The sequence below is a fragment of the Salvelinus namaycush genome, chromosome 21 (genome assembly GCF_016432855.1).
Source record: "Salvelinus namaycush isolate Seneca chromosome 21, SaNama_1.0, whole genome shotgun sequence".
In the NCBI taxonomy this organism is placed as follows: domain Eukaryota; kingdom Metazoa; phylum Chordata; class Actinopteri; order Salmoniformes; family Salmonidae; genus Salvelinus; species Salvelinus namaycush.
In genome coordinates, this window is record NC_052327.1 from 13,778,067 (window position 1) to 13,805,165 (window position 27,099).

The following is a 27,099-nucleotide window of genomic DNA, read 5'->3' on the forward strand; positions in this document are numbered from 1 at the left end:
TGATGTCAATGGAGATTTGTGTGAAGACATTCTGCCCCTTATGCTTTTCCCCATTCTCTATTACTTAGAAACAGGGGATTAGTGTTACAAAAGCATCTGCAGTGTCAATACATCAATTTTGTCCAGTGTGCCAGTCTATGGTAGAAACCCAGCAGAGCTCCTAGAGAGTACAGTCAATATATACAATGACATACAGGTAACTGCCGACGTAAAGGAAACATCAACATAAAGTGTCTTAATAGGGCACTGGGCCACAACGAGCTGCCAGAACAGCTTCAATGCGCCTTGGCAGGGTCTGGAGGGATGCGACGCCATTCTTCCACGAGAAATTCCATAATTTGACGTGTTGTTGATGGTGGTGGATAACGCAGTCTCAGGCGCCGCTCCAGAATCTCCCATAAGTGTTCAATTGGGTTTAGATCTGGTGACTGACTGACTGACACACACACTTTATTAAACACCCTGTGCTCCTTCGAGTCCCCTCTTTCAAAGTCACTGAGATCTCTTCTTCTAGCCATGGTAGACAAAATAATGGGCAACTGGGCATTTTTATACATGACCCTAAGCATGATGAGATGTTAATTAACTCAGGAACCACACCTGTTTGGAAGCACCTGTTATTTCCCACATTTAGGGTAGACCATCGTTGTAAATAAGAATTTGTTCTTAACTGACTTGCCTAGTTAAATAAAAGTTAAAGACAAATACAAAAAATAATTGACTCAAGTGTTTCGTTTTATTTTGGCATTATGTTGCCATTATTATACATGTATAGCGGGGCGGGGGGGGGGGGGGGGGGGGGGGGGGGGGGACGACTAAGAATGAGAGTAGCCAAACTACATCACATGTAAGGTGAGTTATAGTAAGGCAAGGTCCTCTGGTAACTATACTATATTACAGGTTTCGGAGGGTGGAGCATTCCTTGATCTGTTTCCCTATGTTGTGTCTGACTGACTTCTCCTTCCAGACTAAGATCTACAATAAGATCATGCGGCTGTGCACCTCTAACATGTCCATGGGAGAACTGACAGTGGGACAGATCTGCAACCTGGTAGCCATAGATACCAACCAGCTCATGTGGTTCTTCTTCCTCTGTCCCAACCTGTGGGCCATGCCAGTCCAGGTAACACTATTCTGTTCTACTCTACTTGTTTAGGTTCTATTCAGCTGTATTTAATTATATTCTATCTGGGTATATTCTGTTTGGTTCTAGTCTACAGTATACTGTAAAGGGATTGCTGTAAATTTGACAGTAAAGGGGCAAATAAGTTACTATATTTCAAATTGCAATACACCTACTGTAATCTAAATACAGTATCAAAGCAAGTACTGCGTAATGACACAGAGTACAATACTGTAGAATTGACTGTATTGTACTTTAAAAAGTAAATGGGCCAGTTCAATTGGTACAGCACTCTCACTAACGGGTTTTGAATTTCACTGTATTTTACTGTAATTAAACGGGATTAGTGCAAGCAGGTTGTTTGCTAGGTACACATTACGGCATATCAACAATAAATTATACCACTTTAAATAACATACCATCTCAATTCGTACAGCACTCTCACTAACAAGTAGAACAAATAATAGCCTCTTACAAGGCACTCCTCAAATGATGTTAAGGAGCCAGCAACAACAATACCATGCACCCACTAATGCACTGTAAAACAAAATCAAATCTGTTGTTTTTACAGTAACTTACCGGCAGCCAGTTACCTGAAAGTTACTGTAAATCAAGTACAGTATGTTTCCGTAAATTCCAAAGAAACTTTAGTTTAACAGTACATTACTGTAACGTTTACGATAATATACTGTATTTTTCTAAAAGCTATAACAAGAGCAAGGTATTGTATTTCATTTGAAAACAGCATAACATTTTGTAAAAGCTGAATATTTCAGGTCATCCCACCCCCCCTAACCTTTGAACCCCTAACAGCTAATTACATGGGTGAAAGCACATGATAATTGTTTTTAGATAGAAAACAGATAATGAGAAGATGGCCAACATGAAGAGATCAAATGTGGGCCAAAATATGCTACAGAGAAGGCATTCTGTGGGCCTATAGAACATAATTGACAGCAGAATCCTGCCAGGATTATTTTTACAGTGTGGTCAAAAGGTTTTTGGAACTCTAAAAATACGGTACGGTACTGAAATTCTGACGGATGGACTTGCAGAACCATTCGAAATATATCAATTATTTCCCCGCCCACAAATCTTCCCACAATGTACCATAATTTACAGTATGCTGCAGTAAAATGTTTCACAGTATTTTACTGTTGATAATATCCAAAATTACAGTATAAATGACCGTTTTCCATCACTACTAGTCTAATCTACTATATCAAAGGCAGGATATGAGTCACAAGGGTAGAAAAGACAGACGGGCAGAAAAGAAGAAGCACAGCAGGAGAAACCCTATGGATTTGAAATAAATGTATGGCATACTGTATATTATAACAGAACAGTGTGACCTTCAGGTTTATGCTCCATGGCATGTATAATTAATGTTAAGCAGTGATGATCTCTCATATCCCATCTCTAAATCTATACATGGAAATGGAAGGAAGGTGTATAAACGCAACATGTAAAGTGTTGGTCCCATGTTTCATGAGCTGAAATAAAAGATCCCAGAAATTGTCCATATGCACAAAAAGCTTATTTCTCTCAAATTGTGTGAACATATTTGTTTACATACCTGTTAGTGAGCATTTCTCCTTTGCCAAGATAATACATCCACCTGACAGGTGTGGCATATCAAGAAGCTGATTAAACAGCATGATCATTACACAGGTGCACTTTGTGCTGGGGACAACTAAAGGCCACTCTAAAATGTGCAGTTATGTTACACAATGCAATGCTACAGATGTCTCAAGTTTTGAGGGACCGTGCAATTGGCATGCTGACTGCAGGACTGTCCACCAGAGCTGTTGCCAGAGAATTGAATGTTCATTTCTCTACCATAAGCCGCCTCCAACATCGTTTTAGAGAATTTGGCAGTACGTCAGACCGACCTCACAACCACGGGTCACGTGTAACCACACAAGCCCAGGACCTCCACATTCGGCTTCTTCACCTGCAGGATCATCTTAGACCAGCCACCCGGACAACTGATGAAACTGTGAGTTTGCACAATCAAAGAATTTCTGCACACACTGTCAGAAACCGTCTAAGGGAAGCTCATCTGCGTTGTTTGGTGTCGTAACCGACTTCAGTGGGCAAATGCTCACCTTCGATGGCTCTTCACGGATGAATCCCGGTTTCAACTGTACCAGGCAGATGGTATGGCATCGTATGGGTGAGCAGTTTGCTGATGTCAACTTTGTGAACAAATCAAATTTCACAGGTGTAGACCTTACAGTGAAATGCATATTTACAAGCCTTTAACCCACAATGCAGTTCAAGAAATAGAGTTCAGAAAATATTTACTAAATAAACTAAAGTAAAAAATGAAATGAAAAGTAACACAATAAAATTACATAACAATAACAACGTACCGAGCCGATGTAAGTAGGGGTAAAGTGACTATGCATAGATAATAAACAGCGAGTAGAAGCAGTGTAAAAACAAAGGTGCGGGGGGGGGGGGGGGGGGGTCGTCAAGGTAAAAAGTCCAGGTAGACATTTGATTAGCTGTTCAGGAGTCTTATGGCTTGGGGGTAGAAGTTGTAAAGGAGCCTTTTGGACCTAGACTTGGCGGTCCGGTACCGCTTGCCGTGCGGTAGCAGAGAGAACAGTCTATGATTTGGGTGACTGGAGTCTTAGAATTTTTTTCCGGTCTTCCTCTGACAGCGCCAAGTATACAGGTCCTGGATGACAGGAAGCTTGGCCCCAGTGGTGTATTGGGCCGTATGCACTACCCTCTGTAGCAACACTGTAGCACCTCTTCACGACTGTCTTGGTGTGTTTGGACCATGATAGTTTGTTGGTGATGTGGACACCAAGGAAATTGAAACTCTCGACCCGCTCCATTACAGCCCTGTCGATGTTAATGGGGGCCTGTTAGGCCCTCCTTTTCATGTAGTCCACGATCAGCTCCTTTGTCTTGCTCACATTGAGGGGGAGGTTGTCCTGGCACCACACTGCCAGGTCTCTGACCTCCTCCCTAAAGGCTGTCTCATCGTTAACAGTGATCAGGCCTACCACCGTTGTGTCATCAGCACACTTAATGATGGTGTTGGAGTCATGTTTGGCCACGCAGTCGTGGGTGAACGGGGAGTACAGAAGGGGACTAAGCACGCACACCTGAGGGGCCCCGGTGTTGAGATTAGCGTGGCAGATGTGTTGTTGCCTACCCTTACCACCTGGGGGCAGCCTGTCAGGAATTCCAGGATCCAGTTGCAGAGGGAGGTGTTTAGTCCCACGGTCCTTAGCTTAGTAATGAGCTTTGTGGGCACTATGGTGTTGAACGCTGAGCTGTATTCAATGAACAGCACTCTCACATAGGTGTTCCTTTTGTCCAGGTGGGAAAGGGCAGTGTGGAGTGCGATTGAGATTGCATCATCTGTGGATCTGTTGGGGCGGTATGCAAATTGTAGTGGGTCTAGGGTTCCCGGGATGATGGTGTTGATGTGAGCCATGACCAGCCTTTCTAAGCGCTTCATGGCTACCGACATGAGTGCTACGGTGCAGTAGTCATTTAGGCAGGATACCTTCACATTCTTTGGCACAGGGACTAAGGTGGTCTGCTTGAAACATGTTGTTATTACAGACTCGGTCAGGGAGAGGTTGAAAATGTCAGTGAAGACACTTGCCAGTTGGTCCACGCATGCTCTGAGTACACGCCCTGGTAATCCGTCTGGCCCAGTGACTTTGTGAATGTTGACCTGTTTAAAGGTCAGCATAAAAGGCATTTAGCTCGTCTGGTAGGCTCGCGTCACTGGGCAGATCGCGGCTGGGTTTCCCTTTGTAGTCCGTAATAATTTGCAATCCCTGCCACAGCCGACGAACATCAGAGCTGGTGTACTAGGATTCAATCTTAGTCCTGTATTGACGGTTCGTCTGAGGGCATAGCGGGATTCCTTATAAGCGTGCGGATTAGTGTCCTACTCATTGAAAGCAGCAGCTCTAACCTTTAGCTCGGTGCGGATGTTGCCTGTAATCCATGGCTTCTGGTTGAGATATGTACGTACGGTCACTGTGAGGACGACGTCGCCGATGCACTTGTTGATGAAGCCGGTGACTGAGTTGGTATAAGTCCTCAATGCCTTTGGATGAATCATGGAACATATTCCAGTCTGTGCTAGCAAAACAGTTCTGTAGCATACTGTAGTATCCGTGTCATCTGACCACTTCCATATTGAACGAATCACTGGTACTTCCTGCTTTAGTTTTAGCTTGTAAGCAGGAAACGGGAGGATTATGAAATACAGTCAGATTTGCCAAATGGAGGGTGAACATGGTGGTGGTGGTGGGGTTATGGAATGGCCAGGCATAAGCTAAGGACAAGGAACACAATGTGCATTCAAATTGCCATTGATAAAATGCAAGAGAGCATATTTGGGATGCTCTGGATCGACGTGTATGACAGTGTTCCATTTCCCGTCAATTTGCAGCAAGGTCGCACAGCCATTGAAGAGGAGTGGGACAACATTCCACAGGCCACAATCAACAGCCTTATCAACTCTATGCAAAGGAGATGTCACGCTGAATGAGGCAAATGGTGGTCACCAGATACTGACTGGTTTTCTGATGTTTTTTTCTGACAGTTTTTTTAAGTATCTGTGACCAACAGATGCATATCTGTATTCCCAGTCATGTGAAATCCATAAATTAGGGCCTAATGAATTTATTTAAATTGACTGATTTCCTTATATAAACTGTAACTCAGTAAAATCGTTGAATTGTTGCATGTTGCATTTATATTTTTGTTCAGTGTAGTATGGATATTCGGACATGTACAGTTTCTCCTCTCTCTCTCTCTCTCTCTCTCTCTCTCTCTCTCTCTCTCTCTCTCTCTCTCTCTCTCTCTCTCTCTCTCTCTCTCTCTCTCTCTCTCTCTCTCTCTCTCTCTCTCTCTCTCTCTCTCTGTCAATGGGAGACAGGTTAATGGCATTTTGTGTGCGCGCGTGAGAGTCAGGGAGAGAGAAGGTGCAATTCGCTCATGTTTCACTAATTTGCATGTCCAATCAGATGTGCAATCTAATATTTTCCCCGATCTCAACATTTCCCAAGGTTGAACATGCCCAAACAACATTCTGTATTGTATTCTCCAGATCATTGTGGGGGTTATTCTGCTCTACTACCTCCTGGGGATCAGTGCTTTGATTGGGGCCACAGTCATTGCTGTACTGGCCCCTGTCCAGTACTTTGTGGCCACCAAGCTGTCCCAAGCACAGAAGAGCACCCTGGTGAGTAATACAGTGCCTTCAGGAAAGTATTCAGATCCCTTGACTTTTTCCCCCAAAATTGTTACATTACAGCCTTGTTCGAAAATGGATTAAATAAAAATCCTCAGCAAAATACATACAATACCCCATAATGATGAAGCAAAAATAATTTTTCAAATGTATAAAAAAATAAATACCTTATGTAAATAAGTATTCAGACCCTTTGCTATGAGACTCGAAATTGAGCTCAGGTGCATCCTGTTTCCATTTATCATCCTTGAGATGTTTTTACAACTTGATTGGAGTCCACCTGTGGTAAAAATTGATTGGACATGATTTAGAAAGGCACACACCTGTCTACATAAGGTCCCACAGTTGACAGTGCATGTCAGAGCAAAAACCAAGCCATGAGGTCGAAGGAATTGCCCATAGAGCTCCGAGACAGGATTGTGTCGAGGCACAGATCTGGGGAAGGCTACCAAAAAATGTCTGCAGCATTGAAGGTCCCCAAGAACACAGTGGCCTCCATCATTCTTAAATGGAAGAAGTTTGGAACCACCAAGAGTCTTCCTAGAGGTGGCCGCCCAGCCAAACTGAGCAATCGGGGGAAAAGGGCCTTGGTCAGGGAGGTGACCAAGAATCCGATGGTCACTCTGAAAGAGCTCTAGAGTTCCTCTGTGGAGATGGGAGAACCTTCTAGAAGGACAACCATCTCTGCAGCACTCCATCAATAAGGACTTTATGGTAGAGTGGCCAAACGGAAGCCACGCCTCAGTAAAAGGCACATGACAGCCCGCTTGGAGTTTTCCAAAAGGCACCTAAAGACTCTCTGACCATGAGAAACAAGATGCTCTGGTCTGATGAAACCAAGATTGAACTCTTTGGCCTGAATGCCAAGCGTCACGTCTGGAGGAAACCTGGCACCATCCCTACGGTGAAGAACGGTGGTGGCATCATCATGCTATGGGGATGTTTTTCAGAGGCAGGGACTGGGAGACTAGTCAGGATCGAGGCAAGGATGAACAGAGCAAAGTACAGAGAGATCCTTAATGAAAACCTGCTCCAGAGCCCTCAGGACCTCAGACTGGGGTGAAGGTTCACCTTCCAACAGGACAACGACCCTAAGCACACAGCCAAGACAACGCTGGAGTGGTTCGGGACAAGTCTCTGATTTGTCCTTGAGTGGCCCAGCCAGAGCCCAAACTTGAAACCGATCGAACAGCTCTCAAGAGTCCTGAAAATAGCTGTGCAGCAACGCCTCCCCATCCAACCTGACAGAGCTTGACAGGATCTGCTGAGAATAATGGAAGAACCTCCCCAAATACAGGTGTGCCAAGCTTGTAGCGTCATACCCAAGTAGACTTGATGCTGTAATCACTGTCAAAGGTGCTTCAACAAAGTACTGATTAAAGGGTCTGAATACTTATGTAAATGTGATATTTTAAAAAAAATCAAACATTTGTATAAATTGGTAAACATTTTTGCTTTGTCATTATGGACCATTGTGTGTAGATTGATGGGGGGACCAATTTAATCCATTCCAGAATAAAGCTGTAAAGTAACAAAATATGGAAAAAGTAAAGTGGTCTGAATACTTTCCGAATGCACTGTAAATGCCATTTAGCTGACACTTTTATCCAAAGCGATTTTCAGTCATGGCCAGATGGGCAGTATTTACATTAAGTTGCTCCTATTACTTTGTAACTACACAGTAATAACAACATAGTAGTTATGTGGGTATTACTATGTAATTACATGGTAATATGTTTTTTAAATATTTTTTACCTTTATTTAAACTAGGCAAGTCAGTTGAGAACAAATTCTTATTTACAATGATGGCCTAGGAACAGTGGGTTAACTGCCTTGTTCAGGGGCAGAAGGACAGATTTTTACCTTGTCAGCTCTGGGATTCGATCTTGCAACCTTCTGTTTACTAGTCCAACGCTCTAACCACTAGGCTACCTGCCACCCCAAGGTTGATGTTATAACACGTTTTCACATCTTGGCAAACAGTCTGGGTATGTTTTGATTTGATCATGTCATGATACTTATAAATTATGGTGTGTGGTCCTTTTACAGTACACACACACACACACACACACACACCCTCAGAACCCTTGGATAACCTCTATCTTATTGATAATAACCAAATGGATTGTTAAGGAAAACTTTCATTTTTCAACCATAATCTCTTCATTAATCACGTAACATGTCTTTCTGCTTTGTCTGCCTTTCTCTCCAAATACACTGCTCATTTCTATAATACCATGCTACTGTAATACAGTGTGTATCTCACTGGCTTAATTGTCTGAGATTAAATACTGTATCTTTCATGGCAATTATATTGTTCTGACATACTTGTGTGTACTATGGTGTAGGACTACTCTGTTTGTCTGTGTTGTGATACTGTACAAGTGTACTCCAGTCAGTCAATCAATCAATCAATCAATCACATTTATTTAGCAGATGTCACAAAGTGCTTATACAGAAACCTAGACTAAAACAGCAAGCAATGCAGATGTTTGCGTGTATTTTGGTATAGAAATATTCCAGTCATTCAGATGTGTGTGTATCATCCTAAAGGAGTACTCCAGTGAGCGGTTGAAGAAGACTAATGAGCTGCTGCGGGGCATCAAGCTACTGAAGCTGTACGCCTGGGAACACATCTTTTGTCACAGTGTGGAGGAGACCAGGGGCAAGGAGCTCACCAGCCTGCAGGCCTTCGCCCTTTACACATCCATATCTAGTAGGTTACCTTACCTCCCTCTACACATCCATATCTAGTAGGTTACCTTACCTCCCTCTACACATCCACATCTAGTAGGTTACCTTACCTCCCTCTACACATCCACATCTAGTAGGTTACCTTACCTCCCTCTACACATCCACATCTAGTAGGTTACCTTACCTCCCTCTATACATCCATATCTAGTAGGTTACCTTACCTCTCTCTACACATCCATATCTAGTAGGTTACCTTACCTCCCTCTACACATCCATATCTAGTAGGTTACCTTACCTCTCTCTACACATCCATATCTAGTAGGTTACCTTACCTCCCTCTACACATCCATATCTAGTAGGTTACCTTACCTCCCTCTACACATCCACATCTAGTAGGTTACCTTACCTCCCTCTACACATCCATATCTAGTAGGTTACCTTACCTCTCTCTACACATCCATATCTAGTAGGTTACCTTACCTCTCTCTACACATCCATATCTAGTAGGTTACCTTACCTCTCTCTACACATCCATATCTAGTAGGTTACCTTACCTCCCTCTACACATCCATATCTAGTTGGTTACCTTATCTCCCTCTACACATCCATATCTAGTAGGTTACCTTACCTCCCTCTACACATCCATATCCAGTAGGTCACTTTGCCTTTACTTTACCCTTTCCACCAACTAAACAACACCCAAATAGGTGATGGACTTTTAGCATGCAGTACAAATAATTGTTAAGTTTTCACTAGCCTCTGTGGACAGTCACATAGCTGATTCACTCATTGGAGAGGAAAATGCCCTACACAAAAATGTTACCCCTCTCAACTCTGCATCAGTCCTTCTACAATATGTAAATGTAAGAACATCTCGTCTTACATTTAAGATTCTGCAATCGCAAATTATTTAGCAAAATCAACAATTCCCTGCATACATCCAATCTGCGCACAAAACAGTAAAATCACTGCAATATTACTGCATTCAACTGTACGATCACCGCAATAAAAAAGGAGGGCTCACAATTTTAACCAATCCCTGCATAAATGGTTCAATCAGGTCACATGCCAACAAATGTTTCCCCCATCAGCACATTTTTGTGAAAAATTTGCCAAAAATCAACATTTTGCTAGTTTGCCTCATCTACCTTCACTAAAACCACGGCAAAGGTTTTGCCTGCAAACTTTGGTTTTGAATCCCGACGTTCTGAGATGTCTGCCTACAGGCTACGGAAAGAATCAAATAAAATGTTATTTGTCACATACACATGGTTAGCAGATTTTAATGCGAGTGTAGCAAAATGCTTGTGCTTCTAGTTCTGACAAGGCAGTAATAACCAACGAGTAATCTAACCTAACAATTCCACAACTACTACCTTATACACACAAGTGTAAAGGGATAAAGAATATGTACATAAAGATATATGAATGAGTGATGGTACAGAACGGCATAGGCAAGATGCAGTAGATGGTATAGAGTACAGTATATACATATGAGATGAGTAATGTAGGGTATGTAAACATATAAAAGTGGCATTGTTTAAAGTGGCTAGTGTTACATGTATTACATAAAGATGGCAAGATGCAGTAGATGGTATAGAATACAGTATATACATATGAGATGAGTAATGTAGGGTATGTAAACATTATATTAAATGGCATTGTTTAAAGTGGCTAGTGATACATTTTTACATACATTTTTCCATTATTAAGGTGGCTAGAGTTTAGTCAGTATGTTGGCAGCAGCCACTCAATGTTAGTGGTGGCTGTTTAACAGTCTGATGGCCTTGAGATAAAAGCTGTTTTTCAGTCTCTCGGTCCCTGCTTTGATGCACCTGTACTGACCTCGCCTTCTAGATGATAGGGGGTGAACAGGCAGTGGCTCGGGTGGTTGTTGTCCTTGATGATCTTTATGGCCTTCCTGTGACATCGGGTGGTGTAGGTGTCCTGGAGGGCAGGTAGTTTGTCCCCGGTGATGCGTTGTGCAGACCTCACTACCCTCTGGAGAGCCTTACGGTTGTGGGCGGAGCAGTTGCCGTACCAGGCGGTGATACAGCCCGACAGGATGCTCTCGATTGTGCATCTGTAAAAGTTTGAGTGCTTTTGGTGACAAGCCGAATTTCTTCAGCCTCCTGAGGTTGAAGAGGCGCTACTGCGCCTTCTTCACCACACTGTCTGTATGGGTGGACCAATTCAGTTTGTCCGTGATGTGTACGCCGAGGAACTTAAAACTTACTACCCTCTCCACTACTGTCCCGTCGATGTGAATAGGGGGGTGCTCCCTCTGCTGTTTCCTGAAGTCCACGATCATCTCCTTTGTTTTGTTGACATTGAGTGTGAGGTTATTTTCCTGACACCACACTCCGAGGGCCCTCACCTCCTCCCTGTAGGCCATCTCATCATTGTTGGTAATCAAGCCTACCACTGTAGTGTCGTCTGCAAACTTGATTATTGAGTTGGAGGTGTGCATGGCCACGCAGTTGTGGGTGACTAGGGGGTACAGGAGATGGCTCAGAACACACCCTTGTGGGGCCCCAGTGTTGAGGATCAGCGGGGTGGAGATGTTGTTACCTACCCTCACCACCTGGGAGCGGCCCGTCAGGAAGTCCAGTACCCAGTTGCACAGGGCGGGGTCGAGACCCAGGGTCTCGAGCTTGATGATGAGTTTGGAGGGTACTATGGTGTTAAGTGTCAATGTAGTCAATGAACAACATTCTCACATAGGTATTCCTCTTGTCCAGATGGGTTAGGGCAGTGTGCAGTGTGGTTGCGATTGCGTCGTCTGTGGACCTATTTGGGCGGTAAGCAAATTGGAGTGGGTCTAGTGTGTCAGGTAGGGTGGAGGTGATATGGTCCTTGACTAGTCTCTCAAAGCACTTCATGATGACGGAAGTGAGTGCTACGGGGCGGTAGTCGTTTAGCTCAGTTACCTTAGCTTTCTTGGGAACAGGAACAATGGTGGCCCTCTTGAAGCATGTGGGAACAGCAGACTGGGATAAGGATTGATTGAATATGTCTGTAAACACACCAGCCAGCTGGTCTGCTTATGCTCTGAGGACGCGGCTGGGGATGCTGTCTGGGCCTGCAGCCTTGCGAGGGTTAACACGTTTAAATGTTTTACTCACGTCGGCTGCAGTGAAGGAGAGTCCACAGGTTTTGGTAGCAGGCTGTGTCAGTGGCACTGTATTGTCCTCAAAGCGAGCAAAGAAGTTGTTTAGTCTGTCTGGGAGCAAGACATCCTGGTCCGCGACGGGGCTGGTTTTCTTTTTGTAATCCATGATTGACTGTAGACCCTGCCACATACCTCTTGCGTCTGAGCCGTTGGATTGCGACTCTACTTTGTCTCTATACTGACGCTTAGCTTGTTTGATTGCCTTGCGGAGGGAATAGCTACACTGTTTGTATTCGGTCATGTTTCCGGTCACCTTGCCCTGGTTAAAAGCAGTGGTTCGCGCTTTCAGTTTCGCGTGAATGCTGCCATCAATCCACAGTTTCTGGTTTGGAAATGTTTTAATAGTTGCTGTGGGTACGACATCGCTGATGCACTTGCTAATAAACTTGCTCACCGAATCAGCGTATTCGTCAATGTTGTTGTTCGCCGCAATACGGAACATATCCCAATCCACATGATCGAAGCAATCTTGAAGCGTGGAATCCGATTGGTCGGACCAGCGTTGAACAGACCTGAGCGCAGGAGCTTCCTGATTTAGTTTCTGTCTATAGGCTGCAAGCAACAAAATGGAGTCGTGGTCAGCTTTTCCGAAAGGAGGGTGGGGGAGGGACCTTATATGCGTCGCGGAAGTTAGAATAACAATGATCCAGGGTTTTACCAGCCCTGGTAGCACAATCGATATGCTGATAGAATTTAGGGAGTTTTGTTTTCAAATTAACCTTGTTAAAATCCCCAGCTACAATGAATGCAGCCTCAGGATATGTGGTTTCCAGTTTACATAGAGTCAAATAAAGTTCGTTCAGGGCCGTCGATGTGTCTGCTTGGGGGGAAATATATGCAGCTGTGATTATAATCGAAGAGAATTCTCTTGGTAGATAATGCGGTCAACATTTGATTGTGAGGAATTCTAAGTCAGGTGAACAGAAGGACTTGAGTTAGAGTTTTCATGCTTGGCCCCCCTACCCAAACTCTGGATTTTTTGGGAGAGTCTGTCTGAAGAGGATCCGCCCCGAAACGATTTTTATTCATAGAAATGTCCAAAAGAATCTGACGTCCTCCCCAGACGTAGTGCTGTTGCTCTAGGTCTGGGATTTCCAAGACTACTAGCTATCACTAGCTAACAGGGAAGAACTTACAATACATACATGCCTCCTAGCCTCCCATGCATAGGCTACTTTCTGTCACGAACACTAAACTGAAACTAAATAATGTAAACACTAAATAGAAATGTTTTTATCAAACTAAAACTGAATAAAAACTAGTAAATCAAGTCGGAAAAACAACTGAAACTAAACTGAATTTGAAATAAAAATCTAAAAATGAATAGCAATCAAAAATAATTTATACTGTGTCCCATGTTTCATAAGCCGAAATAAAAGATCCCAGAAATTGTCCATACACACAAAAAGCTTATCTTTCAAATTTTGTGCTCACATTTTACATCTATGTTAGTGAGCATTTCTTCTTTGCTAAGATAATCCATCCACTTGACAGGTGTGGCATATCAAGAAACTGATGAAACAGCATGATTATTACACTGGTGCACCTTGTGCTGGGTACAATTAAAGGCCACTCTAAAATGTGCAGTTTTGTCACACAACACAATGCCATAGATGTCTCAATTTTTGAGGGATGCTGACTGCAGGAATGTCCACTAGAGCTATTGCCAGAGAAATAGAATGTTAATTTCTCTACCATAAGCCTTACAACCGCAGACCACGTGTATGGTGTTGTGTGGGCGAGCGATTTGCTGAAGTCAACGTTGTGAACAGATTGCCCCATGGTGGCGATGGGGTTATGGTATGGGCAGGCATAAGCTACGGACAAAGAACAAAATTGCATTTTATCGTTGGCAATTTGAATGCACAGAGATAACGTGATGAGATCCTGAGGCCCATTGTCTTGTCATTCATCCATCTCATGTTTCAGCATGATAATGAACAACCCCATGTTGCAAGGATCTGTACACAATTCCTGTAAGCTGAAAATGTCCCAGTTCTTCCATGGCCTGCACACTGACCAGACATGTTACCCATTGAGCCTGTTTGGGATGCTCTGGATCGATGTGTACGACAGCGTGTTCCAGTTCCCGGCAATATCCACCAACTTCCCACAGCCATTGAAGAGGAGTGGGACAACATTCCACAGGCCACAATCAACAGCCTGATCAACTCTATGCGAAGGAGATGTGTCGCGCTGCATGAATCAAAAAACACAGAACTACAAAAAACGTTGCCTTTCTCAGTGCTGATGCTCTAGCTTAGTCCTGGACAACAACCGCTTCAAGCCATTCAGTTGAGCTGAGTTCCTGGAGAAAGACACTGCGTCTAAAGTATTCTCAGTCTCTGGAACAAACTGTCTGTACAGTATCTGAACCACATTGTCATGTATCTAATGTTGTCTGTGTCTCCTCTTTCTCAGTATTCATGAATGCAGCCATCCCTATCGCTGCTGTCCTGACTGTGAGTATTAATTCCACTCATAAATTCCTATTCATATCTGATAGGTGGCATGCATACTACTTGTCTACAGACTACCCCAATATCTGTCCTCCCTCACATTGTTCACCATAGAACAGCATGTTCTAACCACCATTTCACCTTTAAAAATAAGCTGCATACTGTACACTGGTCTGGGTATTGTTTTCAGTGGATGGGCTTTTACAGAGAACAGAATCCCTTTTCCCGAGTGAAGGGCACAAGACAGACCAGTCCAGACTAGAGTGGTATCACTCAGAACGCAGTCAGTCAGACTGGCATGTTTCTGCTTTCTAAAGGATGGCCAGTGACATTTCACAGGGACACTGGAGGTTTTTTGACATGGCCACTGTAAATCCCAGTTATATTTATGGTAGAGAGAGAGAGTGAGAGATTGTGTGTTTTGGAGACCGTAATGTGCTTATCTATCTCTCATTGTTTAGCCCTAAAGTGGAAATGCTCAAGTTCACCACAAACTGACTGAATGGCAAAAGAATTTAAATTAGTCAGTCTTTCTGAAGGATATTTATTCTTTCAGGGCCAAATCCTGTATTGGATGCGAGCACAGGTCAGACTATAGCACACATCGCACATTGACGTTAATGCAAGATTTATGTAAACGTTTGTGTTGCTCACTTGTATCTTGAGTCAGGATTCAGACCTCACTCACAGTATCTTTGCTGGTTACTGAAGTGATATTAATATTTTTCTCTCCTCCCGTCATCTTCCTGTAGACGTTTGTGGTCCATGTGCACATCTCTGAAGAGGCTGACCTGTCACCTGCTGTGGCCTTCGCGTCCTTATCCCTGTTTCACATCCTGGTCACTCCTCTCTTCCTGCTCTCCAGCGTGGTGCGATCCACAGTCAAGGCCCTGGTCAGGTGAGCTGTGTATCATGGACACACACTTACTAGTGGTAGGTAAGTTACTGTATTTCACATTGCAGTACACCTACTGTAATTTTAATACAGTCTCAAAGCAAGAACTGTGTAATGACACACAGTACAATACCATAGAATCGACTGTATTATACTGTAAAAAATGTAATGCTACTGTAAACATAATGAATGACATTCACTGAGGGGAGGGGTTTGTATTTTACTGTAATTACAAGTGCAAGCAGGATGGTTACTAGGTAATGTGTTTACACATTACAGCATATCAATGAATATTTGGTGTTTTATATCACTTTGCACTTCTAGAAGCCTTAACAAATGTTTCCAAACTGGCAGTGACTACAAGGCAAAACAGACCAAAAGAACATGGAAAAATGTTCAACCATTGAAGGTTGAAGACTTGCTGTTTACTCTCACTAACGGATGCAACAAATATAGCCTCTTACAAGGCATGCCTCAAAATATGTTAATGAGACAGAAACAACAATGCCATGCACCCACTAGTGGTCAAAAGGTTTTTGGTGCTTAAAAAATACAGTAGGGTACTGCTGTAATTGTGTTGTCACCCTTCTACCCTATTCCTCATTACCCATCCTATCATACATAATAGCATAACGACTGCTTCAAACATCATAAACATATATAGAGCATTTGAAATGTTATGTTACAGCCTTCTTCTAAAATGGGTTAAATAGTCGTCCGTCCACCCCGTCCACCCGTCCACCATATATATATACACATGCATACTGTATGCACCATTTTCTAAAAACCTATTTTTGCTTTGTCATTATGGTTAGTGTGTAGATTGATGGGGGGGGCGGACGGACGGACGGACGACTATTTAACCCATATATATATAAATGAAATATCACATTTACATAAGTATTTGGGCCCTTTACTCAGTACTTTGTTGAATCAGTCATCCGTACAGAGTGGGGGGATTGAGTCGGGGGTTTGCTTTGCATCCTGAGAGGATGAATGGAAGTCCCGAGAAAATCAATGGGGTCGAGCTGATCTCTGGTAAATGGAGGCAGTACGTGTATCCTAATGCTGTCGAACCAGTGACGGAGAAATTGTCAATCTACATCCCATTTGTATCCCACTGAAACCGCTAGTTCCTTACTCAATGACACGCAATGACTTGCACTGAGTCACAGCCATAGAGATCCTATCGTTATTCATCTCTATGGTGACAACAGGTTGGATGTGATGCTGTATCTCAGGGGTAACGTAAGTCTGTTGTTCCGTTTATGGTCAAGATGACCTTATGATCCCTGTAACAGCCTGGTATTGACCTAGCCGTCGATAGTACCATCTGCTTGCTGCAATTCTGCAGTGGAGCTGGAGCATATGCTGCCTGCTCTACTCTACTGCACTGGCTTTGATTCAAGAGATCCTCGCACACAATACAGTCTATTACGGATTACAAAGGAAGACCAAAACGGAGATCTGCCCAACGATGCCTCACTACCAGAAGAACGCAATGCATTTTATGCATCCTTTGACAACAACAACATGGTGTGAGGGCCGTCACCGACCCAGAGGACTGGGTGATCTCGCTCTCTGAGGCCGAGGTGAAAAGGGTCTTTAATCAGGTCAACACCTGCAAGGCTGCGGGCCCCGACGGCCCCAACAGCTGCTAAGCGTATTCACTGTAATTTTCAACCTCTCCTTGTCCCAGTCTGTAATCCCCACGTGTTTTAAGATGACTACCATCATCCCTGTTCCTAAGAACTCTAAGGCTTCATCCCACAATGATTACCGCCCTGTAGCACTCACTTCTGTAATCATGAAGTGCTTTGAGAGGCTGGTTATGGCACACATTAACTCTACCATCCCAGCCACCCTTGACCCACTCCAATTTGCATGCCACCCCAACAGATCCATAGATTATGCAATCTCAATTGCCCTCCACACTGCCCTCACCGACCTAGATAAGAGGAATACCTATGTGAGAATGCTGTTCATTGACTACAGCTCAGCGTTCAACACCATTATCCCCGCCAAGCTCGTCACCAAGCTTAGGACTCTGGGTCTAAACACCTCCCTCTGCAACTGGATCCTGGATTTCCTGATGGGCCGCCCCCAGGTGGTGATGGTAGGCAACATTACTTCCACCGCTCGGGGGCCCCATAGGGGTGTGTGCTTAGTCCCTTCCTGTACTCCCTGTTCACCCACGACTGTGTGACCACGCACGACTCCAACACCATTATCAAGTTCGCTGACGACACGACGGTGGCAGGTCTGATCACAGGCGAAGATGTGTCGGCGTACAGGGAGGAGGTCAGTGACCTGGCAGTGTGGTGCCGGAACAACAACCTCTCCCTCAACGTCAGTAAGACCAAGGAGTCGATCATGGAGTACAAGAAACGGGGGTCGAGCACGCCTCCATCCACATCGATGGGGCGGCAGTGGAGCTGGTAGACCGTTTCATGTTGCTCAGTGTCCAAATCACTAAAGACTTAGTGGTCCAAACACACACGCACGGTCATGTTGAAGGCGCGCCTCTTCCTCCTCAGGAGGTTGAAAAAGTTTGGCATGGGCCCTCAAATCCTGGAAAGGTTCTACAGCTGTACCACTGAGAGCATATCGACTGGCTGCATCACTGCTTGGTATGGCAATAGCACCGCCCTCGATCGCATGGTGCTACCGAGTGTTGTGCAGGCAGCCCAGTACATCGCTGGGGCCGAGCTCCCTGCCATCCAGGACCTGTATACCAGCGGTGTGAAAAGAAGGCCCGGAAAATCGGCAAAGACCCCAACCACCCAAGCCTCAGCTTCAGTTTACTGAGTCATATTCTACAAAATGTATGGTCCAATAAGAACTCTCCAAATGAATGATGCGGTGTGTGGCTCGCTGAATAGCCTGGAGTGTAGGAGTATGTCACAGCTGACTGAACCTCATTTACTGGTAGATGTACAGCAAGGCCTGTATTGTATTCCAAGCTTATACTAATCATTATGGCTTAGTTTATTCCAGATGTACTGAAGCAGGTAGCTGAAGGAACATAAAAACTGAATACTTTTTTACTTTATTCATTTCAGATTGTCTGGAGACTTGCTTTGGGAAATTAAACCTTTTCACTTCTCCATTTTTAACATTCTTTGATCAGATGATTCTACCAGGAGAGTTACCTGTGCATTTGAAATGTGTTGTTCCCTATCCCATCTTCAATGCGGTAACTTTTCCTTCTTTTAACCCACTCTGGAATGTGAAACTGTGAAATGGATCTGTGGCTTCCCCTGTCCTCTCTTCAGTGCCCAGAAGCTGAGTGAGTTCTTCAGTAGTGATGAGATTGGAGACGAGCAGGAGCCCAACGCTACCATGCCCGCTGGCCCCAGCAACCACAACAGCAAGTACCAGGCTGTGGTGAGTAGGGACACACACACACATGAACACATTCGAACGTATCCACACACACACACACACACACACACACACACACACACACACACACACACACACACACACACACACACACACACACACACACACACACGCAAGTACACAGCGCTCCCACAAAGAGACTTTCCTGCCCCCAGCAATTCTTACACACTCAACCACTCACTCACAGGCAGAGTGCACTTCAATGAATTATTAACGGTTCTCTTCACTCTGTATGTTCTATCCTCCTTCCTCCACCTCACTTACACTCACCACCCACCACCTCCACCACTACTCTCTGTGGTGTCCATAGTTGTCCTTTAAAAAGCCTAAGCCATGGCCTGTTCCCTCCCTGCGCCCCTCCCAGCCCCTGAAGGTGGTGAACAGGAAGAGGCCCCCCAGGGAAGACTGCTGGAACAACTACAGCCACAAGGGAGGCGACCCGCCCCCCCAGGAGAGGGACCAAGACCTCTGCTTCAGGGTGAGTGGGAGGTAGCAGGACTAGATAGATGTTCAATCTGTCGTTCAGTCTCATCAGTGTGCTGCCAGGGAGCCTCTCCTGGTCTGACTGCTTGACATTCAGTGTTTGACATTTGCTTTGATCGGCGTGTGTAATGTTTTATTTATTTTTCTCTCTCCAGATAACCAGCGGATATTTCACCTGGACAGACGGACCTCCCACCCTGTCTAACGTAGACATCAAGGTTCCCTTTGGTAAGGCTCTGATCCTGGAGGAAGGTTAAATGCCATGGTATTCATACACTACCAGAGGAATCACGAGAGGAATCACTACAACTCCCTCCTCCTATCCCTCCATCTCTCTCTATCTTTCTCTCTAATCGCTCTATTTTCCACTCATGTCTTCTGTGTGTGTGTCTCTCTCAGGTCAGCTGACTATGATCGTGGGCCAGGTGGGTTGTGGGAAGTCGTCCCTGCTGCTTGCAGCTCTGGGAGAGATGCAGAGAGTCTCTGGGACTGTCACCTGGAACAGGTAAGACTGGATGAAATTACTACTCACACCGCAGACATTACAGATAGATGGACGGACTGACAGACAACTATGTAGTAGGATGGACATACTAAACAGTTTCTCAAGCATCTTTCTCATCCAATTCAAAGAAAAGGACTATTGTAGGTTTGTGTGACCTGAGCTTGGATGATGTCAATTCTAAAGGTCAAAGATTAGAGGTGAAAGGTGTATTGACTCCACAGAGAGCCATGTAGCTGCAGTCAACAGAAGACTGGCAGTTTACCTCTCTCAGCTATATAAAATGCTCTACAGCACCAATTCTCTTGTAATGAGTCTGTCTGGGGAAGCGAATGTGTTTGTTTTATGTGTGTTGGGATGGGGAAATAAATACTGCAGCTCTCAGGGCCATTTAATTAACATCAATATACCACTGCCTGACTCTGTTACTTCTTCCTCCTCCAAGTCATACAACTAATAGGATTTCGCTGATTTACTGGCCGCTTAAAGAGCTTTTGTCACAGATTCTCCTCATATGTCAAATGCTGTGTAGGTTCAGAGAAACTGAAGTAAGTGATGGAAACTCTGCTCTCTCTAGATCTGTGTTGCTCACCCAAGGTGTAGGGATATGTGTGAGTCAGGAGTTTATGGAGTGATGCTTGCTCAGTCATTTGTATGTGGTCCCACAAGCCTGACTGAGATACTCTAAAGACCAACGTATCAAACTAAAATACCAAATAATTTAGCTAAATATTGTATTTACATAAGATACAGGTATATTGAGGTATTTTGTCGTTTCGAAATAAAAAAATACATTTTCATGTTCAAATCAAATAAATGTTTATTTGTCACACACATGTTTAGCAGATGTTATTGCGGGTGTTGCTAAATACTTGTTTTTCTAGCTTCAACAGTGCAGTAATTGCTAACAATTCACAACAATACACACAACCTAAAAGTAGAAGAATGGAATTAAGGAATATATAATATTAGGATGAGCGATGTTGGGAGTGGCATAGACTAAAATACAGTAGAATAGAATACAGTATATACATATGAGATAAGTAAAGCAAAAATATGTAAACATTATTAAAGTGACTAGTGTTCCATTATTAAAGTGGCCAGTGATTTCAAGTCTATGTATATGGGGAAGCAGCCAAAAGGTGCAGGGTTACGTAACCGGGTGGACACCACCTAGTGATGGCTGTTTACAGTCTGATGGCCTTGAGATAGAAGCTAGTCCCAGCTTTGATGCACCTGTACTGACCTCGCCTTCTGGATGATAGCGGGGTGAACAGGCAGTGGCTCGGGTGGTTGTTTTCCTGTGACATTGGGTGCTATTGCGCCTTCACCACACTGTCTGTGTGGGTGGACCATTTCAGATCGTCAGTGATGTGTATGCCGAGGAACTTGAAGCTTTCCACCTGCTCCACTGCGGTCCAGTTGATGTGGATATGGGTGTGCTCCCTCTGCTGTTTCCTGAAATCCACGATCAGCTCCTTTGTTTTGTCGACATTGAGTGAGAGGTTATTTTCCTGGCACCACACTCCCAGGGCCCTCACCTACTCCCTGTAGGCTGTCTCATCATTGTTGGTAATCAGGCCTACTACTGTTGTGTCATCTGCAAACTTGATGATTGAGTTGGAGGCGTGCGTGGCCACGCAGTCATGGGTGAACAGGGAGTACAGGAGGGGGCTGAGCACGCACCCTTGTGGGGCCCCTGTGTTGAGGATCAGCGAAGTGGAGGTGTTGTTTCCTACCTTCACCTACCTGGGGGCGGCCCGTCAGGAAGTCCAGGACCCAGTTGCACAGGGTTGGGTTCAGACCCAGGGCCCCAAGCTTAATGACGAGCTTGGAGGGTACTATGGTGTTGAATGCTGAGCTATAGTCAATGAACAGCATTCTTACATAGGTATTCCTCTTGTCCAGATGGGATAAGGCAGTGTGCAGTGCGATGGCGATTGCAACGTCTGTGGATCTTTTGTGGCGGTAAGCAAATTGAAGTGTGTCTAGGGTGTCATGTAAGGTAAAGGTGATATGATCCATAACTAGCCTCTCAAAGCACTCCATGATGACAGAAGTGAGTGCTACGGGGCGATAGTCATTTAGTCCAGTTACCTTTGCTTTCTTGGGTACAGGAACAATGGTGGACATCTTGAAGCATGTTGGGACAGCAAACTGGGATAGGAAGAGATTAAATATGCCCATAAACAATCCAGCCAGCTGGTCTGCGCGTGCTCTGAGGATGCGGCTAGGGATGCCGTCTAGGTCGGCAGCCTTGCGAGGATTAACGCGCTTTAATGTCTTACTCACGTCGGCCACAGAGAAGGAGAGCCCACAGTCCTTGGTAGCGGGCCGCGTCGGTGGCACTGTTATCCTCAAAGTGGGCGAAGAAAGTTTTTAGCTTGTCCGGACGCAAGATGTCGGTGTCCGCGACGTGGCTGGTTTCCCCTTTGTTGTTCGTGATTGTCTGTATACCATGCCACATACGTCTTGTGTCTGAGCCGTTGAATTGTGACTCCACTTTGTCTCTATACTGACGTTTTGCCAGTTTCATTGCCTTACGGAGAGAATACCTACACTGTTTGTAGTCAGCTATATTCCCAGTCACCTTGTCATGGTTAAATGCGGTGGTTTGTGCTTTCAGTTTTGCACGAACTCTGCCATCTATCCACGGTTTCTGGTTAGAGTCGATTTTAATAGTCACAGTGGATACAACATCTCCTATACGCTTCTTTATAAACTCAGTCACCGTATCTGTGTATTCATCAGATGTTATTCTCGAATGCTACCCGGAAACATATCCCAGTCCGCGTGATCAAAACAATCTTGAAGCGTGATTCCAATTGGTCAGACCAGCGTTGCATAGTCCTTAGCACGGGTACTTCCTGTTTGAGTTTCTGCCCATAGGAAGGGAGGATCAAAACAGAGTCATGATCAGATTTGCCGAAGGGAGGGTGGGTGAGGGCCTTGTAGGCTTCCCGTAAGTTGTAGCAGTGGTCGAGTGTTTTAGTAGCGTGGGTACTACAGTCAATGTGTTGATAGAACTTCGGTAGCATTTTCCTCTAATTTGCTTTGTTAAAATCCCCAGCTACAATAAATGCGGCCTCGAGATATGTGGTTTCCAGTTTGCTTAAAGTCCAGTGAAGTTCTTTGAGGGCCGTCGTGGGATCGGCTTGTGGGGGAATATACATGGCTGTGACTTTAACCAAAGAGAATTCTCTTGGGAGGTAATACGGTCGGCATTTGATTGTGAGGTATTCTAGGTTGGGTGAAGAAAAGGACTTGAGTTTCTGTATGTTATCACAATCACACCATGAGTGGTTAGTCATGAAACATACATCCTCACCTTTCTTCTTCCCAGAGAGCTCTTTATTCCTGTCTGCGCGATATACTGAGAACCCAGCTGGCTGAATGGACAAAGACAGTATATCCCGAGAGAGCCATGTTTCTGTGAAACAGAGTATGTTACAATCCCTGATGTCTCTCTGGAAGGAGATTCTCGCCCTGAGCTCGTCTACGTTATTATCCAGAGACTGAACAATAGGGAGTAATATACTCGGAAGCGGTGGATGGTGTGCGCGTCTCCTGAGTTGGATTAGAAGTCCACTCTGAATACCTCTTCTCCTCCGGCGGTGTTTTGGATCAGCATCTGGAATCAGTTCAATTGCCCTGGGGGGTACAAACAAAGGATCCAATTCGGGAAAGTCGTATTCCCAGTCGTGAGTTACTGCCGCTCTGATATCCAAAAGTTATTTCCATCTGTATGTAATGACACACAAAAAAATCCTGGGCTAATAATGTAAGAAATAAAAAAACGAAATACTGCAAAGTTGTGTCATCAAATTTTATTTGTGACATGCGCCGAAGACAACAGGTGTTTACTTACAATCCCTTAAAGAACAATGCATTTTTTTAAATACCTAAATAAACATTTGAAATAAAAGCAACAAATAAAGACTCCTGTCAGGATCCAAAGATCAGGACAGTGGATCAGTGTCTACAGAGCCCTCTCTGATTACTTAAAAAAATTGTATAAAGATGTTATAACGAAAACATTGTCACTTGAGGAGCTTTTACACTTGAGGCGCTTTTGTGTGTATCAGGTTTACATCCTTTACGTGGTGTAGAAAATATCAAGGATGAAGAGAATGTTTTTGTGATGATAGGATTGTGATTTTAGTTCTCTAATGAGATCATAATAATTAGGATACTTTGCCTCGTAACTAGCCACGCCTCAGGGAACCCAGAGAGCGTTTCAGCATGGCAAAAACGCCCCCTTTCTACCCAAGGGTATAAAAGATTGAGTTAAGAATTAACATACCAGACTAAAAGGACCACAAGCTGCAGCTAGGTCTACATGAGTCACGACGCTGAAACGCCACACGAGGTTGGTGAAGACAAAGGAGCCTCTACCAATCAATGCTACGGTTGAGTAGCTGTTCTAAGTACTGTATCTAAGAAAGTGAATTTACGTAGGACCATCCAGTTATTCTCTTCAAATCATCGTCGCCTACAATGCTCTCATTACCACTCTGGGGTTCATCGACAAGGCTGATTAGCCGTCCTCAGAAGACCACTCTTCCAGACCGAGTGCAAGTAAACAGACCACTAAGAAGAAGGACATTGTGACCTCTTGTGGACAATCAGAGACTTACACCTGAGAACGAAGGAGAAGGCCATCCGAAGAAGAAGGCCCAATCAAACTCTTATCACACAGCGTAACCCTTTCCACGAAGGCCTGGGCCCAACAGAAATACCCGATAAAGACCTTCAACACGTAAATATATGCATTACTTCTTACCCAAAAGTGCGGCAGTTCGGGGCAAGGTATTAGGACTACTGTGAGCGTAGTTCCCAAATGTATCCATGTGTTGCTTCTCTTTCTCTCTCTCGCTAACTCTCCATCTTGTGTAACAAGTGTCATATTGTGTTAGTCCGCTAGGGACCTGTTGTCCCCGTATTAAGTTTCTAATAAATAACCTATACCGTGTGTGTGTATCCTGTATTATCATTTAGTTTGTTAGTAAATAAATAACAAAATCAATTTGTGTGGTACGGAATGATTAGAAAGACTCGGGTTTGTGCAGATTCATGAAGTCTGCGACGTTCAGAATGAGACTGATATGAGGAAATTAAGAATTAGTGACTTATCTATATATATTCTTGAGTTAATTCAGGAGACGGTAACTCTGTAAACAACTTATCCCGTGGTGCCCCAAATCACTGAGTTAATTGTTACATGATTAATTGAATACAGTAACAATTAAACATAGTAAGTAATTATTCAATAGATAAGTCATCACATTACTGAGAGTCACGTCACGACAGTTGCTTAGAAGCAGAGCTGCCCTATCTGTCGGCGCCATCTTCAGTAACAGTAACAAAAATGTTTGACTTGCTATGACTGTAATATGTGGTTGTTTATCTACCTTAGTTGAATGCACTGCACTCAAAAAAAAGCTGGGTTAAAAACAACCCAATTATTGGACAGAACACACGTTGGGTTTTTGATCCAGCCAGTTGGGTCACAAACAGCCCATTGTTAACTTTTTTAAGTTGGGTTGTTGATTCTGGTTTATGGAGCGATAATCCACCGGGTCAGATCAGAAGACTGTAGGTGTGGCTTAGTAGGGGCGAGGCTTTCAGATAGTTATTTTTGGCCACCGTGAGAGTAAAAGTCATTCCGGTTAATCTATTCTGTTATATTGTGTGAATTTTAGTTGCTCTGGATAAAAATGTCTGCCACTCCCACTGGATATTATTATTGGCCTTGTTTCAGGGGCGGAGCTCATTAGGACAAATACCCAGCGTGCTTTGCAAGTGTTAATTTTTACATTTACATTTGAAGTCGGAAGTTTACGTACACAGCCAAATACATTTAAACTCAGTTTTTCACAATTCCTGACATTTAATCCTAGTAAAAATTCCCTGTCTTAGGTCAGTTAGGATCACCACTATATTTTAAGAATGTGAAATGTCAGAATAATAGTAGAGATAATGATTTATTTCAGATTTTATTTATTTCATCACATTCCCAGTGGGTCAGAAGTTTACATACATTCAATTAGTATTTGGTAGCATTGCCTTTAAATTGTTGAACTTCGGTCAAACGTTTCGGGTAGCCTTCCACAAGCTTCCCACAATAAGTTGGGTGAATTTTGGCCCATTCCTCCTGACAGAGCTGGTGTAACTGAGTTAGGTTTGTAGGCCTTCTTGCTCGCACACACTTTTTCAGTTCTGCCCACAAATTTTCTATGGGATTGAGGTCAGGGCTTTGTGATGGCCACTCCAATACCTTGACTTTGTTGTCCTTAAGGCATTTTGCCACAACTTTGGAAGTATGCTTGGGGTCATTGTCCATTTGGAAGACTCATTTGCGACCAAGCTTTAACTTCCTGACTGATGTCTTGAGATGTTGCTTCAATATATCCACCTAATTTTCCTGCCTCATGATGCCATCTATTTTGTGAAGTGCACCAGTCCCTCCTGCAGCAAAGCACTCCCATAACATGATGCTGCCACTCCCGTGCTTCACGGTTGGGATGGTGTTCTTCGGCTTGCAAGCATCCCCCTTTTTCCTCCAAACATAATGATGGTCATTATGGCCAAACAGTTCCATTTTTGTTTCATCAGACCAGAGGACATTTCTCCAAAAAGTATGATCTTTATCTCCATGTGCAGTTGTGCAATTTTTATGGCGGTTTTGGAGCAGTGGCTTCTTCCTTGCTGAGCGGCCTTTCAGGTTATGCCGATATAGGACTCGTTTTACTGTGGATATAGATACTTTTGTACCTGTTTCCTCCAGCATCTTCACAAGGTCCTTTGCTGTTGTTCTGGGATTGATTTGCACTTTTCGCACCAAAGTACGTTCATCTCTAGGAGACAGAACCCGTCTCCTTCCTGAGCGGTATGACGGCTGCATGGTCCCATGGTGTTTATACTTGCGTACTATTGTTTGTACAGATGAACGTGGTACCTTCAGGTGTTTGTAAATTGCTCCCAAGGATGAACCAGACTTGTGGTCTACATTTTTTTTTCTGAGGTCTTGACCGATTTCTTTAGATTTTCCCATCATGTTAAGCAAAGAGGCACTGAGTTTGAAGGTAGGCCTTGAAATACATCCACAGGTACACCTCCAATTGACTCAA

The 27,099-nt window shown here is 44.0% G+C and overlaps 1 protein-coding gene across 1 annotated transcript in view; it reads left to right on the plus strand.

Moving 5' to 3' along the window:
- Positions 1–27,099, plus strand: part of abcc8 (ATP-binding cassette, sub-family C (CFTR/MRP), member 8) — a 109,943-nt gene that overhangs the window by 34,193 nt on the left and 48,651 nt on the right. The window contains exons 8-16 of the mRNA XM_039018049.1: positions 968–1,123; positions 6,216–6,350; positions 8,913–9,075; positions 14,647–14,687; positions 15,437–15,582; positions 18,855–18,966; positions 19,349–19,462; positions 19,623–19,695; positions 19,867–19,972. Of these exons, the coding sequence (XP_038873977.1) occupies positions 968–1,123; positions 6,216–6,350; positions 8,913–9,075; positions 14,647–14,687; positions 15,437–15,582; positions 18,855–18,966; positions 19,349–19,462; positions 19,623–19,695; positions 19,867–19,972 (1,046 nt within the window). The remainder of the gene's footprint in view (positions 1–967; positions 1,124–6,215; positions 6,351–8,912; positions 9,076–14,646; positions 14,688–15,436; positions 15,583–18,854; positions 18,967–19,348; positions 19,463–19,622; positions 19,696–19,866; positions 19,973–27,099) is intronic.